General features: G+C 39.4%; 1 protein-coding gene across 3 annotated transcripts in view; it reads left to right on the top strand.

The window, feature by feature from the left end:
* The window catches only part of LOC306765847 (uncharacterized protein), a 20233-nt gene extending 1587 nt beyond the window's left edge, over positions 1-18646 (top strand). The window contains exons 2-19 of one of the 3 annotated variants that reach the window (XM_079253361.1): positions 2839-2950; positions 4991-5039; positions 7424-7468; positions 7607-7695; positions 7810-7906; positions 8391-8533; positions 9430-9602; positions 9843-9946; positions 10035-10202; positions 10359-10465; positions 11008-11098; positions 11176-11242; positions 11417-11459; positions 11560-11880; positions 12680-12790; positions 13534-15468; positions 15960-16047; positions 16851-18646. In XM_079253361.1, the coding sequence (XP_079109487.1) occupies positions 2839-2950; positions 4991-5039; positions 7424-7468; positions 7607-7695; positions 7810-7906; positions 8391-8533; positions 9430-9602; positions 9843-9946; positions 10035-10202; positions 10359-10465; positions 11008-11098; positions 11176-11242; positions 11417-11459; positions 11560-11880; positions 12680-12790; positions 13534-15468; positions 15960-16047; positions 16851-18008 (4901 nt within the window). In that variant the 3' untranslated portion in view covers positions 18009-18646. Of the gene's footprint in view, positions 1-2838; positions 2951-4990; positions 5040-7407; positions 7469-7606; positions 7696-7809; positions 7907-8390; positions 8534-9429; positions 9603-9842; positions 9947-10034; positions 10203-10358; positions 10466-11007; positions 11099-11175; positions 11243-11416; positions 11460-11559; positions 11881-12679; positions 12791-13533; positions 15469-15959; positions 16048-16850 lie in introns of those variants that run through there. The other 2 variants (XM_079253362.1, XM_079253363.1) reach the window with 2 other exon arrangements.
* The last annotated feature ends 483 nt before the right edge of the window (positions 18647-19129 follow it).

The following is a 19129-nucleotide window of genomic DNA, read 5'->3' on the forward strand; positions in this document are numbered from 1 at the left end:
TCAATGACATTTCAAAGCCCTTCTTTTGATAACGGGAAAATAAATCTGTCAAGAAGATCTTACACTCAGCGAAGCTTAAATCTGAGCTTTGGGAGAAGAATCTATGTTGCCACTGATATTTAGCCCAGGTCTTGACATTTGGCATATCTCAAACCTTTCTTTGTTTCCCATTTTCCTTTTTTCCCCCCATTTATTATGTACATAAACAGAGCTGTCTTCGCCCAGCAGCGTCCTGTGGCTGACAAGCTTCACTTGCAACTTTTACTTCTGAGATGCTGCGTTACTTTACAGCAGAATTTTGCTTTATGCACCGTGCCACATGCTAGCAACTGGATGAAGACACACTGGCTGCGTTGAACTTGCATTGTGGCTGATTTATCTAAGAAACTGAAGAGGACATTATCCAAGGATGAGAGGAAAACAAAGAGAGAAAGGAAAAGAGCAAGAGATAAGACAAGCGTCAACATCAGACTGGTTTACTAGCAGTAGAGCGCTCAGAGTAAAGGTAAGATGCAAGATGGAGGCTTAATTAGCATTCTTCACTGAGAAAACCTGTCAAACTTCACAAGTGTTTCTTTTACAACTCCTTCCAAGGAGACAATGTCTGATGACACTCCAGTGACTAGATGGCCTGAATAAAACATCTGATGCATCTTGTGCCTGAACTTGGATAGATATGTTTTGCACATTTCTTGAAGACATTGTTCATCATCTACTTTTCCCGTTTCTACAAATATTTTAAGGACACACTGCATACCTTGCTGAAATGCCAAGTTTTCTTAAATCGCTCTTAGAATCACATTGTTGCTTTGAAAATACTTAAATCCCTCCTTACATCTATGTTTTCATATCAAATTTATTTGTATAGAACCTTTCATACACAAAGCAGCCTAAAGTGCTTTACAGATATTAAAACAACAAAGAATACAAATATATGGACACACATAATCATTCACACAGACACACACTCCCAGTCCTGTGTTGCATAGCACAACTCTAAAAGCATATCTTGTGTCCTTAACCAACAAATAAATAATGAAATAAATAAACATCTGGCTTGGGACACAGCACGGAGACGATGTCCTGGAGATTATTTCACTGTAGGGGCCTCCCGCCCATAACCGCAGAGGCCGTCACCACTGTAAGGGCCATGACTCAGGGTAGTCCCAGATCCACTCCACAGCCAAAAGGCTGCAATGCAAGAGCCATCCCGTCAAAATACCCATTGTAATGGCCCGGCAGATTGAGTAGGCTTAGCCCCCAGTGCGGACGATCCTCATGAGGAAAATACTGGAATTTACTAAGTTTAAAAAGAACAAATAAAAGTAACCTAACAAAGAACAGCTAAAAACAATAAGATGAAAATGAACATAAGAAAAAATAAAATAACTACATATTTAAATAAAATGATGAAACATGGTTTTAAAAAAAAAAGGCAAATAAAAATAAAGACTAAAAGACAGCTAAAATTATCTAAAAGCTAAAAGGGTAGGTTTTTCTTACCTGCTTCAATGCAGTCAGGATTTATGGTCGCCAGAGCATATCCCAGTTGCCATGGTGCAGGAGGCAGTGTACACTGGAGATACACGCTCAACCAAACTTGTACCTAACATGCTTTTTTTTTTCTTTCTTTGCACACTGGGAGGAAGCCAAACTACCCAAACAGAAAATGTTCATAAACTTATATCCAAGTAAAAATGTTCTAAAAAAAAAAAAAAGAAAAAGATCATGTATTGAATGTGAGAAAAATATTAGCTTGTGTGAAATTTGAGACAATTAACATTTCAAAGAAGGTGGGAGAGAGGAACAAAAAGATGAAAAGGAAGTGGTACTTGACAGAAACTGGTGGAAAAATATGTAACTGATGGCTTGAATATACAAAGCTAAAGTTAATACGGTCTGTGGTCAGATAACTGACATGAGAAATGTTTGATGGAAATGATTAACTCTGCATCTTTGGGAGCACAGAGGAGTTTCCATCTAGCTTGTTCTCAGAACTCTGGTCTAAAATCTGAATCTCTGATGGTAAAGTCATTAATTGGTACCTGTGGGACTGACTAACAGTGTGCATGTTTGAAAAGCTACCATCAATATATACTGGTTGTAAACATGCTCTTCTCTGGGAAAGTCTTTCATATTTGAATCTGACATTGCTAAGGTCTGCATACTCCATGTGTTACAACAGTACAGACCAGATCTTTTATCAGTTGACACCATGAGGTGCAAAATACAGGTCCAGGACTGTTGAACAGCAATCATCCTCATTCTGACAAGAACGGGACAGTGGTCCTCTACCAAACACAAACTGGTTTCCTCAGTTCTCTGGTGTTTGTTGTTGAAAGAGGGGATCCCACACATTATCCCGGCCAAACTTTGAGATGTAGTGCAGCCATCAAGTTCATGTTTTCATGAGAATCTCTTACTCTGGAATATTGCACAATACTGAAGGTTGTATCAACAAACTTGGCAAAAGAGAGGAGTGGTGCAGATTAAAAACTTACTTTACCAGTAAGTGATGAATGTCACCAAAGATTGTGTCAACATTCTGCTGAACGGCTTGAAAATCATTTATAAGCTCTGTAATTACTTTTTCTCAGAAGATCTGATATGACGAGAGGAAACTTTCACACATGATTCAGAGATTGGAAATAAAACAGAACAAAGGCTTTGCAATAAAAAAACAAAAAAAAAAAAAAACAAAACTATTTTAAGTTGTAAAACACTGAAAATCAGTTCATGTTCTCTTTGGCTTTGTGTTCATTCACTGTGAAAAAGTTGTTGGTGTTCCTGTTTGTGTGACATGTAAATAAAACCCTCACATACTTTCTTACTTCTCAGAGTACACAGACAATGAAGATTTGATCCCGAAAGGTTCCTCTGTCATCGTCAGGAGAATCCCCATCATGGGAGTCAGATCCAGCTCAAGTAACAAGACCAACAAGACCCACATGTAAGTGTGTATTTTGGGCTTTTGCAGCTGAATTTCTTCACTGTTATTATTGTTGATTTTCCTGCAATTTTCTACTCCACCCTACCTGAGCAAACTGAAAACCACCACCTACTAGTCTACCTTTAGTTGTGTCATGCTTCTCTCAGACAATCCCTCAACATTATGGTAGCTCTACACTGGCTGATGTAGTCTACGCTTGTCCAACACTTCTTCATCCCATTTCCACATTGCGAATATTAGCAAACTCTAGGATTACTGGGATATTAGCGAGCCAAAATGGAGAGCAGTCATGTGTTTGGCCCTGACAGTACTGTGTAGACCGGTGGAAATACCTGAGGCTGAAGCAACACCGCTGCAACGTTGTTCACAAAATTAAATGAAGAAAATGTTTGTACAAGCAGAAAACTTCCAAGAAAGAGTTTACCCTCACAATGTCGCATTTTACATTGAGACATTTTTCTAAAACCAATTAGGAGTGGGAAAATCGAATTTAAAAAAATCTAATATTGGGATTTTTTTGCTTCACAATTCTAAAATTGATTTTTTTTGTTTTGTTTTGTTTTGTTTTTTTTTGTTTTCAAATAAAAATAACCCATTATACATTTTGTCTTTTTTTATTGCTCATCTTACTTGTCTTCTTGGGCATGATAGCAGCAGAATCATGGTCTGGATACTGTGTTGTTTTTTCCTATCTGAAATTAAGAAAAATGACAAGCAAAAAACGTTTTCTACATTTTTTTTTGTCTACAAAAATCAGCAATATCGAATAATTGTGAGAATTGCAATTTAAATCGAATCGGCACCCGAAAAATTGCATTAAATCGGGACAAAAGCATATCGTCACAGTCCTACCGACTAGATTAGATTATTGTACCATTATAAGAAGGATTTATGGGTGGTATTGTTTTTATGGAAGAGTCATTTTATATAGTTTAGCAGCTATTTAGAGTCAGTGGATGTAATTAGTTGACTTTTTATGGTGAAGAATTATTATAGTTCTTTAACACTAATGAAATCATAGATGTAAATACTACATTATTAGTCTCTGTGAGGACAGGTCAGATTTTATTTCAATGTCCATGCTTTCAGGTTAAATGGAAATTCCAGATGTAGTCTGAAGTGAGTTTTTGCTCTGGATAATTTCAGTGTACCACAGGCTTCTGTAATATTTTTGCTTTAATTTTAAACTAAACTCGCAGTGCCAGTAGAGACCACTTGCTTGCAAGGCCCGTGCACAGTTAGTGTTGTAGTCCGGACACTGTACTGGACTGTATTTTTAACCCTGCAAGCCGTCTACGACTCTGCTTGCTCCTAGTTTACAATCAGAAAATAGTCATACCTGGCAAAGACTCTGCTAGGCAAGGAGTCTAAGAACAACATGGACACTGGTTTTGAGGAGAGACTTGTCAGGAGAACTTCCCATTATCCAAACCTCTACAGTGGAGTTTGTATCGATCGAATGCTCATACATTTGAAGCACTGGCACAGTTGTCCCAAAAATGATTATAAATTAGGCCATGAATGCCTCTGCTGACTATGAACTAATCTTTAAAAATAATATATACCATGGCAGAAAAGGTGAAGCAGTTGGGTCCTTCTTACATCTCCTGACCATTTGCACTATTTCATTTTTATGCTTCTGCTCTCTTTTATCATGTTTTTCTGTGTTTTGCACAAATTTGGTAAAGTTCAAAGGAAGTAAGCAAAGTTTTTTATTTTGTTGCTTGTTTTATATTATTATTTCTTAACTAAAATGAAACAAAATAACAATTGTATAAATCTAAACTGAAATGCAAATGAGGACTCCCTGCAATGTTTATATTTGTAATATTAAATTCTCATTCTGCTCTAGAGATATTTAGTTGATTTTTGTACCTCATAAAAATCATGTTGGCTTTACAAAATTGGGTAAACTTTGCTCAGAGCACAAATGTAGTATTACTTTCATGTTTTTGTTTCTTATCCTAAAGATGAACATCCCATTACACCATCATTCAGAACTGTGGTAAAGAAAAAAAAAGGTTTCTTTTTGTGTTTCAGTGAACGATCAGAAGTCCAGGGCCACCACACCTTCGGAGCCAGCAGAGCTGTACGTAGCCAAACAAAATCTCACTGTACTTTGCCCACAGCTCCACAATACACACACATTTTTCACCCTGTGCTTAAAAGAAATCCCTTAATATGAGCTGTGCTTCTGTTAAAATGTAATTTTGCACCACACGCAGGCACAAAATGCTTGTAAAATGCTGGTTACTGCTGGCAAACATGACATCAGGCATAAAATATCAGATTTTGTTTTAACTGGAATGAAATGATTTTCCTTTAGCAGTTCCTTTAACATTAAGCCATTTTTAGACTGTACTTAAAGGGAGAAGCTTCAAAATGAGATTTTAGAACATTAATTTATTAAAACAGTTATCAAAAGATGGTATTTGTTTTAAAAAAGTGCTTTTCCTCCACTAAACTGTTTACACACAGTCACAAAGAGGGAAAACAAACTATTCTGGTATCATAAACCAAAGTTGTCAGCTGATAATCAAACAGGCTGCTGTGTCACCAGTCACTATGCATTGTTGGACTTCATTCAGTATCTCTGAGAGCTCAGAGCAACATGGGTGGGTTGGGTGTTATCATGCAGGCCAGCTATTCACAGCTGATAAACCCAACTGTTGTTTTAAGTTATGGACTCTGCTGACAAGCATCAGTCAGCAGTGTGTCCTCCACAAACTGCCTCAGCATAATCTTTGTTTAAATTCTATCTCACAACTTCCTAACATCTTCTGTATAGTCATGGTATGTCAACAGTTTTAGTAAACTATAAAATGTATAAGTAAAATAGGTTTAGACCAATCTGCACTGTGACCTGTTTGATATCCTATTTAACACCAAACACCTTCTTTTACTTTTAAAGTCAGTTGAAATTGAAGTTGCACAGCCATGAAAAATATTCTTATTCAAATTATACTGACATAATTTCCCCTCTTCATCCTAGTCTTCATGAACAAAGTGGTGCGTTATTTGCTACTGAATCCCTTTCATGGACTTGTGTTTCTGGGAAAGTCAAATAGAAAGCTTGACATGCTGCAGTCTGAACCAGTGTGCACTGACCTGACCTCATTTTCTCTTTGGTCTCTCAGTAGGCAAAGTGTCTGCCACTCTTCTTAATACTTTGAGCCTGAGTTGGACTGCATATCCTTTTTTTTTTCCCTTTTGTGTTTTTCTTCAATAAACTAATTTGTATAAAGCTGTGCAATGTATTGAATTTGTTTCATTTCACTGGAGAGGAAGATGTCGACAGCTACACTTGTTTTGTCACCTCAGATGACTCACTTTTAGTTAATAGTCATAATTAGACATTTAAAATGATCAAACTCTCTTCATACTTTGTTGTTGTTTGGAAGGTTATTCCAACCATATAGCAATATGCATTTATGCTAGAGATCCACTTATGAAGAAAAAGTCAATAAATAATAAAACAGCAGATATTCTTAACTTTAACTACATGAATGGTAAGCTCTTGGAATTCAGGTCTTAAAAAATACTTGTTCATTATAAGTTTTCACATGTTATTGGAAAAACAAATCATTCTAAAGATCTTTTCTCATATTTAAGCAACTAAGCAGAGATTTTACTGTAAATATGCGTTTATTTACCAGTACCTACCATGCCTGCTGAAATTAACAGCACGTGTGTGACGTTATATTGAGATGACTAGGGAAAAATTTGAATGGATACCCAATATCCTTGATTTATGAACCTTAAATACTGATTACAACTCCATGTTGTTACTTTGGAGTTGGTTTTCTGTTTATCGTTGAACAGAAACTTGCAAATCCCAAAGCAGCGTGTTTTCTGGTGTGTAGCCCTTATGGGAATCCTCTGGTATCTGGTGTGGTACACGAGCAAGTCTTTGTACAATTACAATGGCAGTGGAAGTAGTGGTTTTCATGACCATAAGATTAAAAAGGCCAGTTCTCTGCCATGAATCAACATTTATGGCATGTAAAATAAAGAGAATAGAAAAGATGAAAAAGAAAAACATGTTTTAGAAAGGTACAAGTTTGAAATGTGAATTATAAGAAATCAAAACGTGATAATGAAATATATAATGCTGACGTTACTAAGAATGTATGTCAATGCATTGTTAATGGTGTCTGAGTTGAATGCATAAATATCCATGTGAAGGCTGTAAAAGGGGAGATGTGACAAGATGGATGATCAAATCAAATCAAAGATACTTTATTCATCCCCGAGGGGAAATTCAAAGTTCAATGATCTTAGTAAAAGCCATCACGAGAACTTCAAAGTCAAGTCCAGAAGGACGGATTATTTTCGCCCTGTTACAAAACAACTGTTGTGACATTTTTGTGCTTGATTTGGGTGGTTTTACTCAAACTTCCAAGTTTGTTTTCAAAGATTTGTGACATTTCACCTGGATACTTTTTTCTGTTAAACAGATTTTGTGTTTAACAGATGGATGACCGCAGCTCTTCCAAAGCCTTGTCACTTTTCACCAGGGTATGCTCCCTTTCTCTTTTCTTATTTAAAGATGTCTAAAATTCTTGTTCATCAGCTAAAATGAAACAACCCTGGCCTGTTTTGTTTTTTTTTGTTTGTTTTTTTTGTCTGTTTAACACTTAAAATTTGTACGTGTAGATCCAGATGGCTAACCTCGTTGATGCAAATGTATCAGAGGAGGAGAAGATTAGAGTTGTAGCGAATCAGACCTCATATGATCCTATGAAGTGAGTTGTAATTTTTTTTTTTTACTGTTTCTTCTTATTCTTTTTTTTTTTTTTTTTTTTTTTTTTTTTTTTTAATGTTTTAACATTGTGCACCTTCTCTCTTTCTCTGTCTAGTTTGAACACAAAATTTGGCACCGTCCTTCCAGACAATTACACCTGCTATCGTTGTGGAAACACCGGGCACCACATCAAGAACTGCCCAACTACTGCAGTAAGCCGATGTCATGCAACATCTTTCCACCCATTTAAATCTGATGTTTCCTGTAGATCTGATGTTTACTTTAGAGCTGATGTTTCCTTTAAACATGGGCAGAAGTGTACTGGTATCTTCCAAGCTTAATTGTGTGGCAGACAGCATTGCAGATGGGTTTTTTTATGTATTAAAGTAGATGAATGTCTTGTTGCATCAACAGACTTTCTCTAGGCTTCAGGCCAATAACCTTGTCTCATGTCCTGTTAAATCTGTCCAATGGAAGCTATTTTAAATGTCTTTGTTGCTGTGTTGAATTCATTGAATCAACCCAAACAAAATCTCTAGAAAGCCCAAGTAGACCCATCCTATGATGCTTCCTCCACCATGCTTCAAAGCTGGTATGAGGTTTTTTTGTTGGCCAGGGCATTGATCAACTAGATTTTTTTCCTTTTTTTTTTTTTGTAACATTGATTTCTTGCTTCAAATGTTTATTGTTTGGCAGCAGGATAAAAACTTTGAGGCTCCTCCAAGGATAAAGAAAAGCACTGGAATTCCTCGTTCCTTCATGGTTGAAGTGGACGATCCCAACATTAAGGGAGTGATGCTGACCAACTGTGGCCGTTACGCAATTCCAGCTATAGATGCGTAAGTGTGAATCAAAGGGTTTGTGTGTGTGTCTGTGTGTGTCGTTGTTTGTAATCTAAGAGGGAAGTGATATTTTGGGAAACAAACTAATCTGCTCTGTTTCTGCTGAAAATTAAATTGCTCATGTTTGTCAGTGCAAGGCCACAAAGTTAATTACTGTATCATTTATGAAAATGCCATCATTCTTTTCATAAATCTCATGCTTGTCAGTAAATTTATCCTTTAACATTGCTGGTCTCTAAAACAATAAAAATTTAAAAAAAAAAAAAAAAAAAAAAAAAGCACTATGACTAACTTAACAGATGCATTTAGTTATTACTTAGTACTTCCCAGTTTTACTTGACTAACATTCAGGTCTGCATCATGCTCCAAAAAATGTGTGTGTGAGTTTACTCCTGATGCAACAAGTTGCAGTTAGCTGGATATGAACAGTTGCTGCATTTGCGCTCAGCTTTTTTGGTAACGAAGCTATAAACGATGTTCTGTAGCAGCACGCTCTAACGGGCTGCTGTGACATCTGTCATTTGAGTTCCTCTAAGAGAAGATTGTGATGTAAGAGCTGGTCAGCCTCTCATCGTTGCCAACTATGAGGAAATATGAACTACTTTGATTGCTTAACTGCAACAGATAAAGCAACAGGTTTAACTTTTAATGAACTGGAGATTGATTTAAACTAAAAAAAAGTTTGACCAATTCTACACATTTATGCCTTCACAAATGGATCCACTGAAACAGAAGAGATCATTTTATCTCATCTCAGTCCAGTCTTTGTGGGGTTTTTTCACACTTAAGTCCTCTTTCACAAGTACATATTTGTTATTGTTATTCTTCAAAATATCAGCTTTTATGACAAGCAGATGCGAATTTCTGCGGCTTGTGGTGTTGTGTGTTCATAGTGAGGCATACGCTATTGGAAAGAAGGAGAGGCCTCCGTTTATTCCACAGGAGCAACCCAAATCTGAAGGAGAGGAGGATCCCATCCCTGACGAGCACCTCTGCCTGATATGTCACGACCTACTGAGTGATGCTGTGGTCATACCCTGCTGTGGAAACAGCTACTGCGATGACTGTGAGCTTCACACACACACACACACACACACACACACACACACACACACACTCAGAGACAACTTTAATGCTAACATGTTGGGAAGAGGATGTTAATATGTCACACGATAGCACAACATATTAAAGTATGCGTTGATCTATCACAAATCTTTGCAGTATTCAACAGTGATATTGCATGTTTTCCTGATATTGTGCTGCCTGACAAACAAGTCTTCACATCTGAGCGGTCTGTCTTACTCAGGTATTCGCACCGCTTTGCTTGATTCAGAGGATCACGTCTGCCCAACATGTGGCCAGTCAGACGTCTCTCCTGATACCTTGATAGCAAATAAATTTCTCAGACAGGTGAGTTGACTCAGTAACACTTTAACTTCATGTGAGTTTCTATTTTCTGGTTTCAAAATGCCTTCATTTTCTCTGTCTCAATCAAAAGGCTGTAAACAATTTTAAAAAAGAGCAAGGCAACATTAAAAACTCGCGACGAAGCTGTGACGCATCTCAGTCCCAGAATGCAACTCCAGCTCCAAGCCCTGTCCCCACACCTCCCCCACTCGGTTTGCAAAGCCATCAGAAGCCTGCACACCTACTCTGCAGCCAGCAGGTGAACCTCATACATGTCTGATCTTAAATCAGCCTCTCATTCGCTTGTAAAATTTCTTGAATGCATGTGACACAACAGCAGGATTCTTCATAGCTATTTATTCGGATTTCTCTTATATTCTCTCTGCTACACAACTCTTTCCTGAACCCTCCGAAGGCTGTGAGAACTCCACCATTACCTGATGTTTCCACTGTAGCAACAGTACTGACCTCTGCTGGCATGTCGAACACATCTGTGCAAAAACCTGCAATGACATCTGACAAGTATGTGAACACATAAACCGATATTCAGATTTCAAATATTTAATTTGCTCAGGTTTAAGATAACAAGTGATTTATATTTTACTGTTTCTACTTTGCAAGTTTTAGGTTGTAGACTATCGTTGATGGTACATGTCTACAGCAGAGGTGTCCAAATACAGTCCTCGAGGGCTGCTGTCTGGCAGGTGTTTGACGTATCCCTGTTCCAACGCATGTGGCTCACATTAAATGGACCCAACAACCTATGAAGTTCTTCAGAATAACAGATTGATTTGAGTCTGGTGTGTTGGAGCAGGGATGCATGGAAAACATGCATGATTGTGGCCCTTGATGTCTGGATCTGGAGACTCCCGGTCAACTACCTAAAACACTGCTTAAAAGAAGAATCATTGAAATGCATTTAAAAAAAGATTTAATTTAGCTAATTATGTGATTTTGAGCTGCCAGGTTAAATTATTGTGATGTGTGTGTGTGTGTGTGTGTGTGTGTGTGTGTGTGTGTGTGTGTGTGTGTGTGTGTTTGTTTTTTATTTTCTGTTTACTCAGTGAGGCTGAAGGAAAGACGAGCAATGACTCTGCATCTGTCGACCCGGCCATGTTGGTTTCTGACAAATCTCCTGCCGATGCATCATCACTGGTGAGTGGAAGCAGACGACATGAACACACACCAACACTCCACTGTAATAACATTTTGTGATGCTTGTGTCTGATCAGGTAAACGATCCTCCAGTGGCTGATCAGCCTCAGACGCTCAGTGTTCATCTAAAACACACCTCTTCTGGTGAGTGACTTCAAAGTGGGATTTTGGTTGTTGTATGTTGTTCCTCAGTGTTTTCTATTTTTTTGTGTTAATTTGTGTTTAGTTCATTAGTAACGCAGTTAATCCATAAAGTTTAAAAGCAGTCTTCGATGGGTAAAGGATGACAGGAAACATATTTTTTCTCTAAATCCACAGATTCAGCCCAGAGGCGGTCTGGATCATCAGCCTCATGGGACGGGTACGCAGAGTGTTTGTGTTTATGTTTACTGGTCTGTTGTTGTTGCTGTCCGTTCCCTTTGTTACTGATGTATTTTTCTGTTACTGTATCTTCCCAATAGTGCCCCCTCATCCTCAGGTTGTCCTCCTGGAGGATTGACTGAATTAAGCACCCCCCAGCCTAGCACCTCTTCATCATCCTCATCTTCATTCTCAGCCACACCTTCACCTGTTTTTCCCTATACACCTTTTCACACATTCATCCCAACTCACCAGCCTCACAGCAGTTACCCCCCTGGATACCTACCAGCCACACCTGAATGGATGCTTCACAACCCCCAGGGTGCCCCCATCCCTCCTCTCGCCTCCTCTGTCTCCTCATCATCTATCCCTGTCCTCATCCCCAAGGAGTGGTACAGGCACCAAAGAAGGAAAAACGAAAGGTGAAGGGAATTTTCCACTACGTTCATCCAGAAAAGAAATGGTTTGGTTCTTAAAATAAGGTCAAAAGACAAGATGTGAGGACTTCGCTCCTCTTGTCTACTGAATGTTTTCAATTTTCTTATAAATGAAATTCAGATTGTACGCAAGAACAAAAAACCTCACAGATGGATGGATAGATGGATGTTCAGAATCACCATGTTCATGTTCATTTTCAAAATATATGGAGAAAAACATCCCTTTAGAAATCACATGGAAATTACTGATGCTTTGGGATCAAAGGAATCAATTGGAAATGTAAAAGAAAAGGTATAAACATGTCACGGCACACAAAACAGCAAAACTCAAAGCTTGGGACTCATTCCCAACATCGTTGCAGATTCTGCTCTTTGCTTTTTGATTTCTAGTTAGTTTTGTCCAGGAGAACTGAGCGTGTTTTGGCTTCTGAAAAAGATGGATTGCATAATTCCAGCTCAGAGATGGTTGACAACGGCCCAGTCTGTTATCTACTTCACATCAGTGACCCACTTAGACCTGCACCAGATTAAGTTTGTGTTGTTAGTATCTCTGCTACACTGGCTCCAAACCGATATGTAAAAATATAAGATTAAAAGAAGCCTAAATTTCTTTTTCCCATGGTGCAACAGGTATTTCTCACTCGTTTCCATTGCAGTAAAATATTGTAAGATATTAGTATAATCGTGATTAAAAACGACAAACTGTGATGTACAGTTTAACTGCTTGAGGATGTGTTGTAAACTAATACATATCAGGTTTTTTGCTTTCCTCTTTGTCACACAGGTCGCCTCACAGACATTCCTCCTCTCATCTGGACTCCTCCAAATCCAAGTCCTCCCGTTTCTATTCTCATTCATCAAGTCGCTCACGTTCTCGCTCCCGGTCCAGATCAAGGTATCTTGTTTGGTTGAGTTGGAACATGTTTTAGTTTTGCATGTTGGGACAATAAAAAAAAAAACATTTGATAGATTTCACCAAAAAAAATTGTGACAAAGTCTTTCAAGATGTTGAAAATACAATTCAGTCAGCAAATGGGACACTCGTAGATAAGAGAGGCAGTCATTTATGAAATATTTAAATCCTTCATATTTCTGAGAGTAGTAGACTCTAAAGCTCGTCTTTAACGATCAAGGAAACCAGGAAACGGCTAGTTTATTTGATCATGAAAGTATAGATTGTTCAACAGTCTTCCAAGAAAAATATAGGTGGTCAAAACTATTCAAAATACAAGGTTGGTGCTAGATTTCATCAGCCATGAGGATTGTGATCACAGCAGGGTGTTGCTTTGGACTGTCACCAGTCCCAGTCTAGCATGCAACCAAAACATTATGTCATTGTTAGACACGCATTTTGTGTGTGGATGAAAATAATGTAACTAAAATGTAGATTAGTGAGGTTTGTAAGTGCATCACAATAAACCCCATTCACATACCAAGCTAACATTTATCTGTCAGAATCGTTGCAACAATGCAACAAAAAATGTTGCATCTCTTTTTCTCTATCATGAAGTTATTCATGTTGCTTTTTTAATGAACATTATCCAGTCAGAAGGGAGAAACTCCAGTAAAACAGTGATGTGTTGGCAATGTGTCTTATAAACAAATGACTGTCTTTCCTCCCCCTCTTTCATAATTCAGACCTCGCTCCAGTAAGAAACACTTCCACGGTCGCTCTCACAACCCTAGTTACAGTTATGGTTACAAACGCCCTCACTCCACCACGCCATCCTCGTCCTCTTCACCTCGAGGTGGCTACCATTCCAGATCCAGGTCATCTTTAGACCACCGGAAGAGCCGTCATCACAGCAAGAGGTCATCTTCAAGCAGCCACAGCTCAAAGATGTGTGGGGAACGCTCAGGCAAGGAAACAGGAAGTTCATCTGCATACACCCAGAATGCAAACACCACGAGCAACCTGGAGCTGGACAGGCAACGCTACCTGAAGTGGAAGAAAGATTACCAAGAATGGTATGAGAAATATTTCAGCAGCTACATCACCCAGTTCCACCAGCTACACCTTCCTCCTCCTCCTTATCCTCAAGACTTTTTCTACCAAGCAGAAGATAAACAAGCCACCACAGTGGACGCGAGCTCCCCTTCATCTGATTCGTCCACTTGCAGCCGCTCCCCTCCTTCTCAGTCCTCGAGTGACAGTCGTTCCACACCGTCTCATCCTTCAAGTGACAGTGGTTCACCTTACAAAGCCAACAGTGACCGCTCTCCCCCCTCTCGCTCGTCCAACGACAGTGGCTCCACACCATCCAAAGACGGAGCTCAGGCAAGGCTATGTCCAGAAAACTACAGCTGTACATTAGCCACGCTGCTTAAAAGTGGAGAGGAGCAAAAATCAGGCAGCAAATCCGACTTCAGCATGCTGAAACATGAGGAAAAGAGTCAGAAGAAACATGGTGGAGGAAGAAGCAGGGAGTCATCCTCTGATTCTGCAGACGGCGGTAAGAAAGATGAGAAGAAATGCAAAACTGAACCAAAGGATGGCGCTGCAGTTTGTCTCAAAGCAGCTGCCAGTGATGTCACAGAATCTGTCCAACCTCTTCTGAAACAAGACAAAGCCTGTAAAAGACAAACTAAAGAGGAAAGAAATTCGGAAAGACGGCAAGGATGGAGCAGAGGCTCGAAACAAGACGTGGATAAAAAACACAAAATAAAGCTGAGCTCAAAGCCGGGCGGGGATACAGAGAAAGAGGACCACCCTGGACGCCGCAAAGCTCCTCACTCCAGATCAGAGAAGAACAGAAAAAGAAAAGGAGAAGGCTCAGACAAAAACAGGAAACAAAGTAGCATTACTGTAAAACCTCGAAGCAGCAAGGGCCTGAAGACCAAAACTGCAGTCGACCCTGAAAACAGTCAGAGTGAGTCTCTAAAGCCGGTTGACAAAAAGAAGCAAAAAGCGGACAAGTTTGAGGAGAGAAGAGCGGGGAGTCTGACGTCGAGAGACATCTGGGAGGGAGGGATGAAGGTCATGCCTCAGAAGAAGATCAGCATCAACATCAACCTGAATGGGAAAAAGAAGGAGGAAACAAACGATCCACAGGGCATGATTAATTTAGAGGTCTGTGCACAAGAAAACCAGGAGCAGGCTGATCATAGAGAAGATGAACCAAACAAAGATGAGACAGAAGCTGAAGTGAATGAAATGAAAGAATCCAGCTTGGAAACTTTGTCTGAAGAGAAAATCAAACCAGATGAGCAAGAAGGAGGAGAGTTGTGGAAAAAAGCTGCCTTTGAAGATGTAAAGGATGAGTCGAAAACTGTAGACGGAGAACAGGACAGTGAGAAACCAGGCGGCGAGAAGGACTACATGGATTTATGGCACTGTGCCCTGACTGTAGAGGGGGGAGAGGAGGATGTGAAGAGAAAGAAAGAAGTGGCAGAGAAAGGTGATGGAGAAGAACACGAGACTGTGGAGTTAGTATTTACTTCACTTAATGATCAAGCAGAGGAAGAAACGACGGGCGAAGAAAAGAAAGATGAGGATGAGACGGTGACTTCCAACATTCAGAGGAGTGAAAACAGTCGCCATGATGGATGCAACAATACACTGGATGATTGCAGGTCAGAATAAAGCGACTCTTTTTCAGCATGTTTTTCTTCCTTTAGAAGTGTGGAAAAGTCTCACTGATTCAGCATACAAGCAGGAAGTAGGTGCAGCAGGTTGTAGAGACAAGCAAACAATTTAAATATATGAATGTAGGACTCCTATTCTTCTCTCTGAACCCTCTACAAAAGATATGAAAACAGGTATTTTTTTGTTCATAAATTTACCAACAACTTCTTCATCTCTTGTCTTTTGTTCAAAATCTGCTCAGTTAAATGTATAAAAGTCATGTCAAACAGCATTTTTTTCTAACTGGAGGAGGCAGAAACTGGGAATTATTACTGTAGTAGCTTGTTAGATTAGTTCACTTTCTGTTGACTAATCAGGTTGCTTCAGCATTATGTTGTCAGAGGTTATGTAAACAGTAGTGTAGGAGATATGTTGCTGTTAAATGTACAAATAAAAATGAAAGCTTCACCCATTTAAAATCTCTGTGTTTTATATCCAGGAGCAACTCTGTGGCTGGTGGAGCAGTGACGGTGATGGAGACCCTGCAGGAGTCTGAAGATGCACAAGAAAAGCTCTTACTCGTACCGGTGAGTCAATCAGAACAGGTATGTTAAACCTGTGGAAGAAACTTCAATATTATTTATTTAATGTCAAACAAAGTTGTTACTTATTGGTGGGTTTATTAAACATATCAAATAAAGGTTGGTGTGAAAACTTGTAAAAACTTAACATGAGGGTCAGGATGAAACCTTCAGATTTCACCCATGAGGTGGTCCACAGTGGATTTTATTGTGTCTTTAGGATTCTCATTGTGTTGTAGATGTTGTTCAGTTCTATCTCTGCTTCCATGATTTGCTGCTAAGAAGTTTCTTATGGAACAAATCTCTAATCTGTCGAATATCCCTAAATGTTTTTATCAGTAAAAAAAAAAAAAAGGGGGGGGGGGGACAGCTTTGATTTGCAGATCAAACTGTTGAAAACAAGATCTCCTGAACATCAGCTCAATGTGATTACCTGTTAAATCTTTTCCATGAAATCATTTTCACATTTAGGAAATGGCTGCTTAAAAATGCTGTGCTATAGTTTTACCTTTTTAAGACTGTGGGCATCAGTGTTTCAGAAGTCCCAGACTTGCTTAAAGGATTTCATGGCTGATGTTTATTTGGGAAGAAAAATCTGGAGCCCATCAAAAGCTAGTGTGGTCTAAAATTTTGATGAAAGTTATTGCAGATATTAAGTCTCATTTTTAAAGCAGTCTTAAACTTTTTCATTGTGATCTAACCAAACAAAACTGTAACACAAACTTTCCTTAATTTTTTTTTACCCTTAAAACAATGTTTAATCTTTTCCTTACTGAGCTGTTTAAGTAGGTATGTTCTCTCTTTGTCAGGTGCCTTGCTCCACCTGGGGCAAAAATGAAGAGCAGGATCATGGAGAGATCAGAGGTGATGCTGACACTGTGGCTCTGTCTCGTCCATCCGTGACAGAAACCAGTAGAGAAGCAGTGGGAGACAATGAACAGCGGGGACGATGGTCAGTGGAGGGAGAAAGAGACAGGGACCGAGCAAGAGGGAGAAACAAGGAGAGAAACTTGTCTGTGTCCAGGTTGCTGCCAGGTGTGGCTCCCTCTAGTGGCTGCAACACAACTGACAGCACCGCGTGTGGAGACCGAGACAAGACGGCGAGGGCAAAGAGGCAGACAGATAAAGACAGAAGAGGCGAGAGCGAGAGACAGAAAGAGGGTAAAATATCAAAACAAGCAGGACGAGAAGAAGAGAGGAGGAGAGACTGGGAGCGTAGCAAAACGAACTTTGTACATAATAGAAACTTCTCCTCCTCTCAGTCCTTCTCTTCCCCAGCATTACAAGACATAGAGAGGCGAGGAGGCAGCCAGGGAGGCAGAAAGACTTCATTCCGTCATGACTGGAAATCATCTAGAGGAAGCAACGAGATGAGCAGATCTACCAACCTGCCTGATCAGAATCCACCCAGATTTCACAGAGATGTGTCACAGGGCTCCAAATGTAAAGACAAAGATCTTTTCCACCACTACACCAATCACCAGATTCAGTCAGCCAACTACGGAGATAAAGAGAGACCTGCAAGGACCCACTACTCCCCACCTTCCCTCTTCTCTAACCAGCGAGACCTGCTTCCCTTTGAACCCTTTGGAGTCGTCAAAAGAGGATTTGCTGATTGGGAATTAATGCGAAGCAAAAGTCGACCTGAAAGCAGGGTAGAAAAAGGAAAGTGGAAGCCAGAAAAGATGTTTAAGACGGGGAGAGATGGCAAAGGGGAGAGAGAGAATCCAGAGGTGGCTGCACGACGAGAAGGAGATGGAGGCGGATGGAGGGAGGGCAAGACTGAAAAGGTGGAGGAGAGACGGAGACCCAGCAGCAGTAGCAGTGTCAGCTCATCAGCTAGCCATGAGAACAGCAAACATGACAAGAGAGGAGAAGAAGGGAGGGAAACACAGAAGCCCAAAACAGAGAAGAGACAGGCCAGCGCGGAGCTGCACGACGGAGACAGAAGAAAACACAAGAAGTAAAAAAGCAACTAAGACGGGTGTGTCAGAGAGGCAGCGGCCAGTGCTAACAGGAAGACGACGACACTAAGGCCTCCTCGCTTATGTTACATTAACTGTGAGAAACAAAGATTTACTTGAATAATGTTTTTCCTTTCTCAGACCAAAAAGTGCCTGGATTTATTTTGTCCGCTTTTTCTTTTTTTTTTTTTTTTTTTCTTTTTTTTTTTTAACCAGGATACTTTTTGTATCACGTTAAGATCTGTTATCTGACATGCATCATCCAAAATGCTAAAAAGCAAATTGTGAAGGAAAAGCACTTTATTTAAAAAAATGAAAATGAATGTCAAAGAATGAAATGCCAATTATCAGAGCGCTTGCAAGTTAGCTTAAGTTTGAGGAATTTGCACAAGCTCGCAATCTGCTCAGGACGGCCAGCAGCTACGCTTTATAAAGCCTGAACCTGCAAGGTTTCAGCTCAAACATGGGAAGTCTTACGCTCTGACCAGAAACGAGTCAGTAATTTCATTTGCCTCGCCCAAGCGAGGATTTGTAACATGAGACTATTACTTCAAAACAGATACTGTGAATATTTATGCTTTCAACCTCTGTGATGTGTTTTGTTTTCTTTCTAATTTTGTAAATGTTTATTTTAAAGAAATAGCTGCTGGATGGAAATGTGTTTACCAGAGGAAAAATGATTGCTTCCTGCTTACAAGGGAAATAAAAGAAACATACATAAAATGTGTTTTCTTCTTTTTTTGAAAGTTAATTGATTTAAGTAGTTGTATATTTGTCATGAAATTCATAAGCAAGAACATTTGGCACAGATTTATTGTATAGCTTCTTGTGAAAACAGTATGTTGCACAAATGGCTTGAAGTTCTGTATTTTCAAATGGAGAATTACATTTTTTATTTCCATTGAGATCATCATGGTTTAAAAACATTGAAACAAAAAACTAAACTAATCAGTCATGCTGCCTTCAAGGTCCAACTTCAAGGTCCAAATAAACTGATATGATAGGTCACATCGTCCTCAGATTACCCTGGCTCAGATGGGTTACATGTGTTGTAGAAGACGGAGTGTGCACGAATAAGGTAAGGTAAGAAAAGCAGACAATACAATTATTGAACAAATTGAAAT

The sequence above is a fragment of the Telmatherina bonti genome (genome assembly GCF_933228915.1).
Source record: "Telmatherina bonti genome assembly, chromosome: 14".
NCBI lineage: Eukaryota > Metazoa > Chordata > Actinopteri > Atheriniformes > Telmatherinidae > Telmatherina > Telmatherina bonti.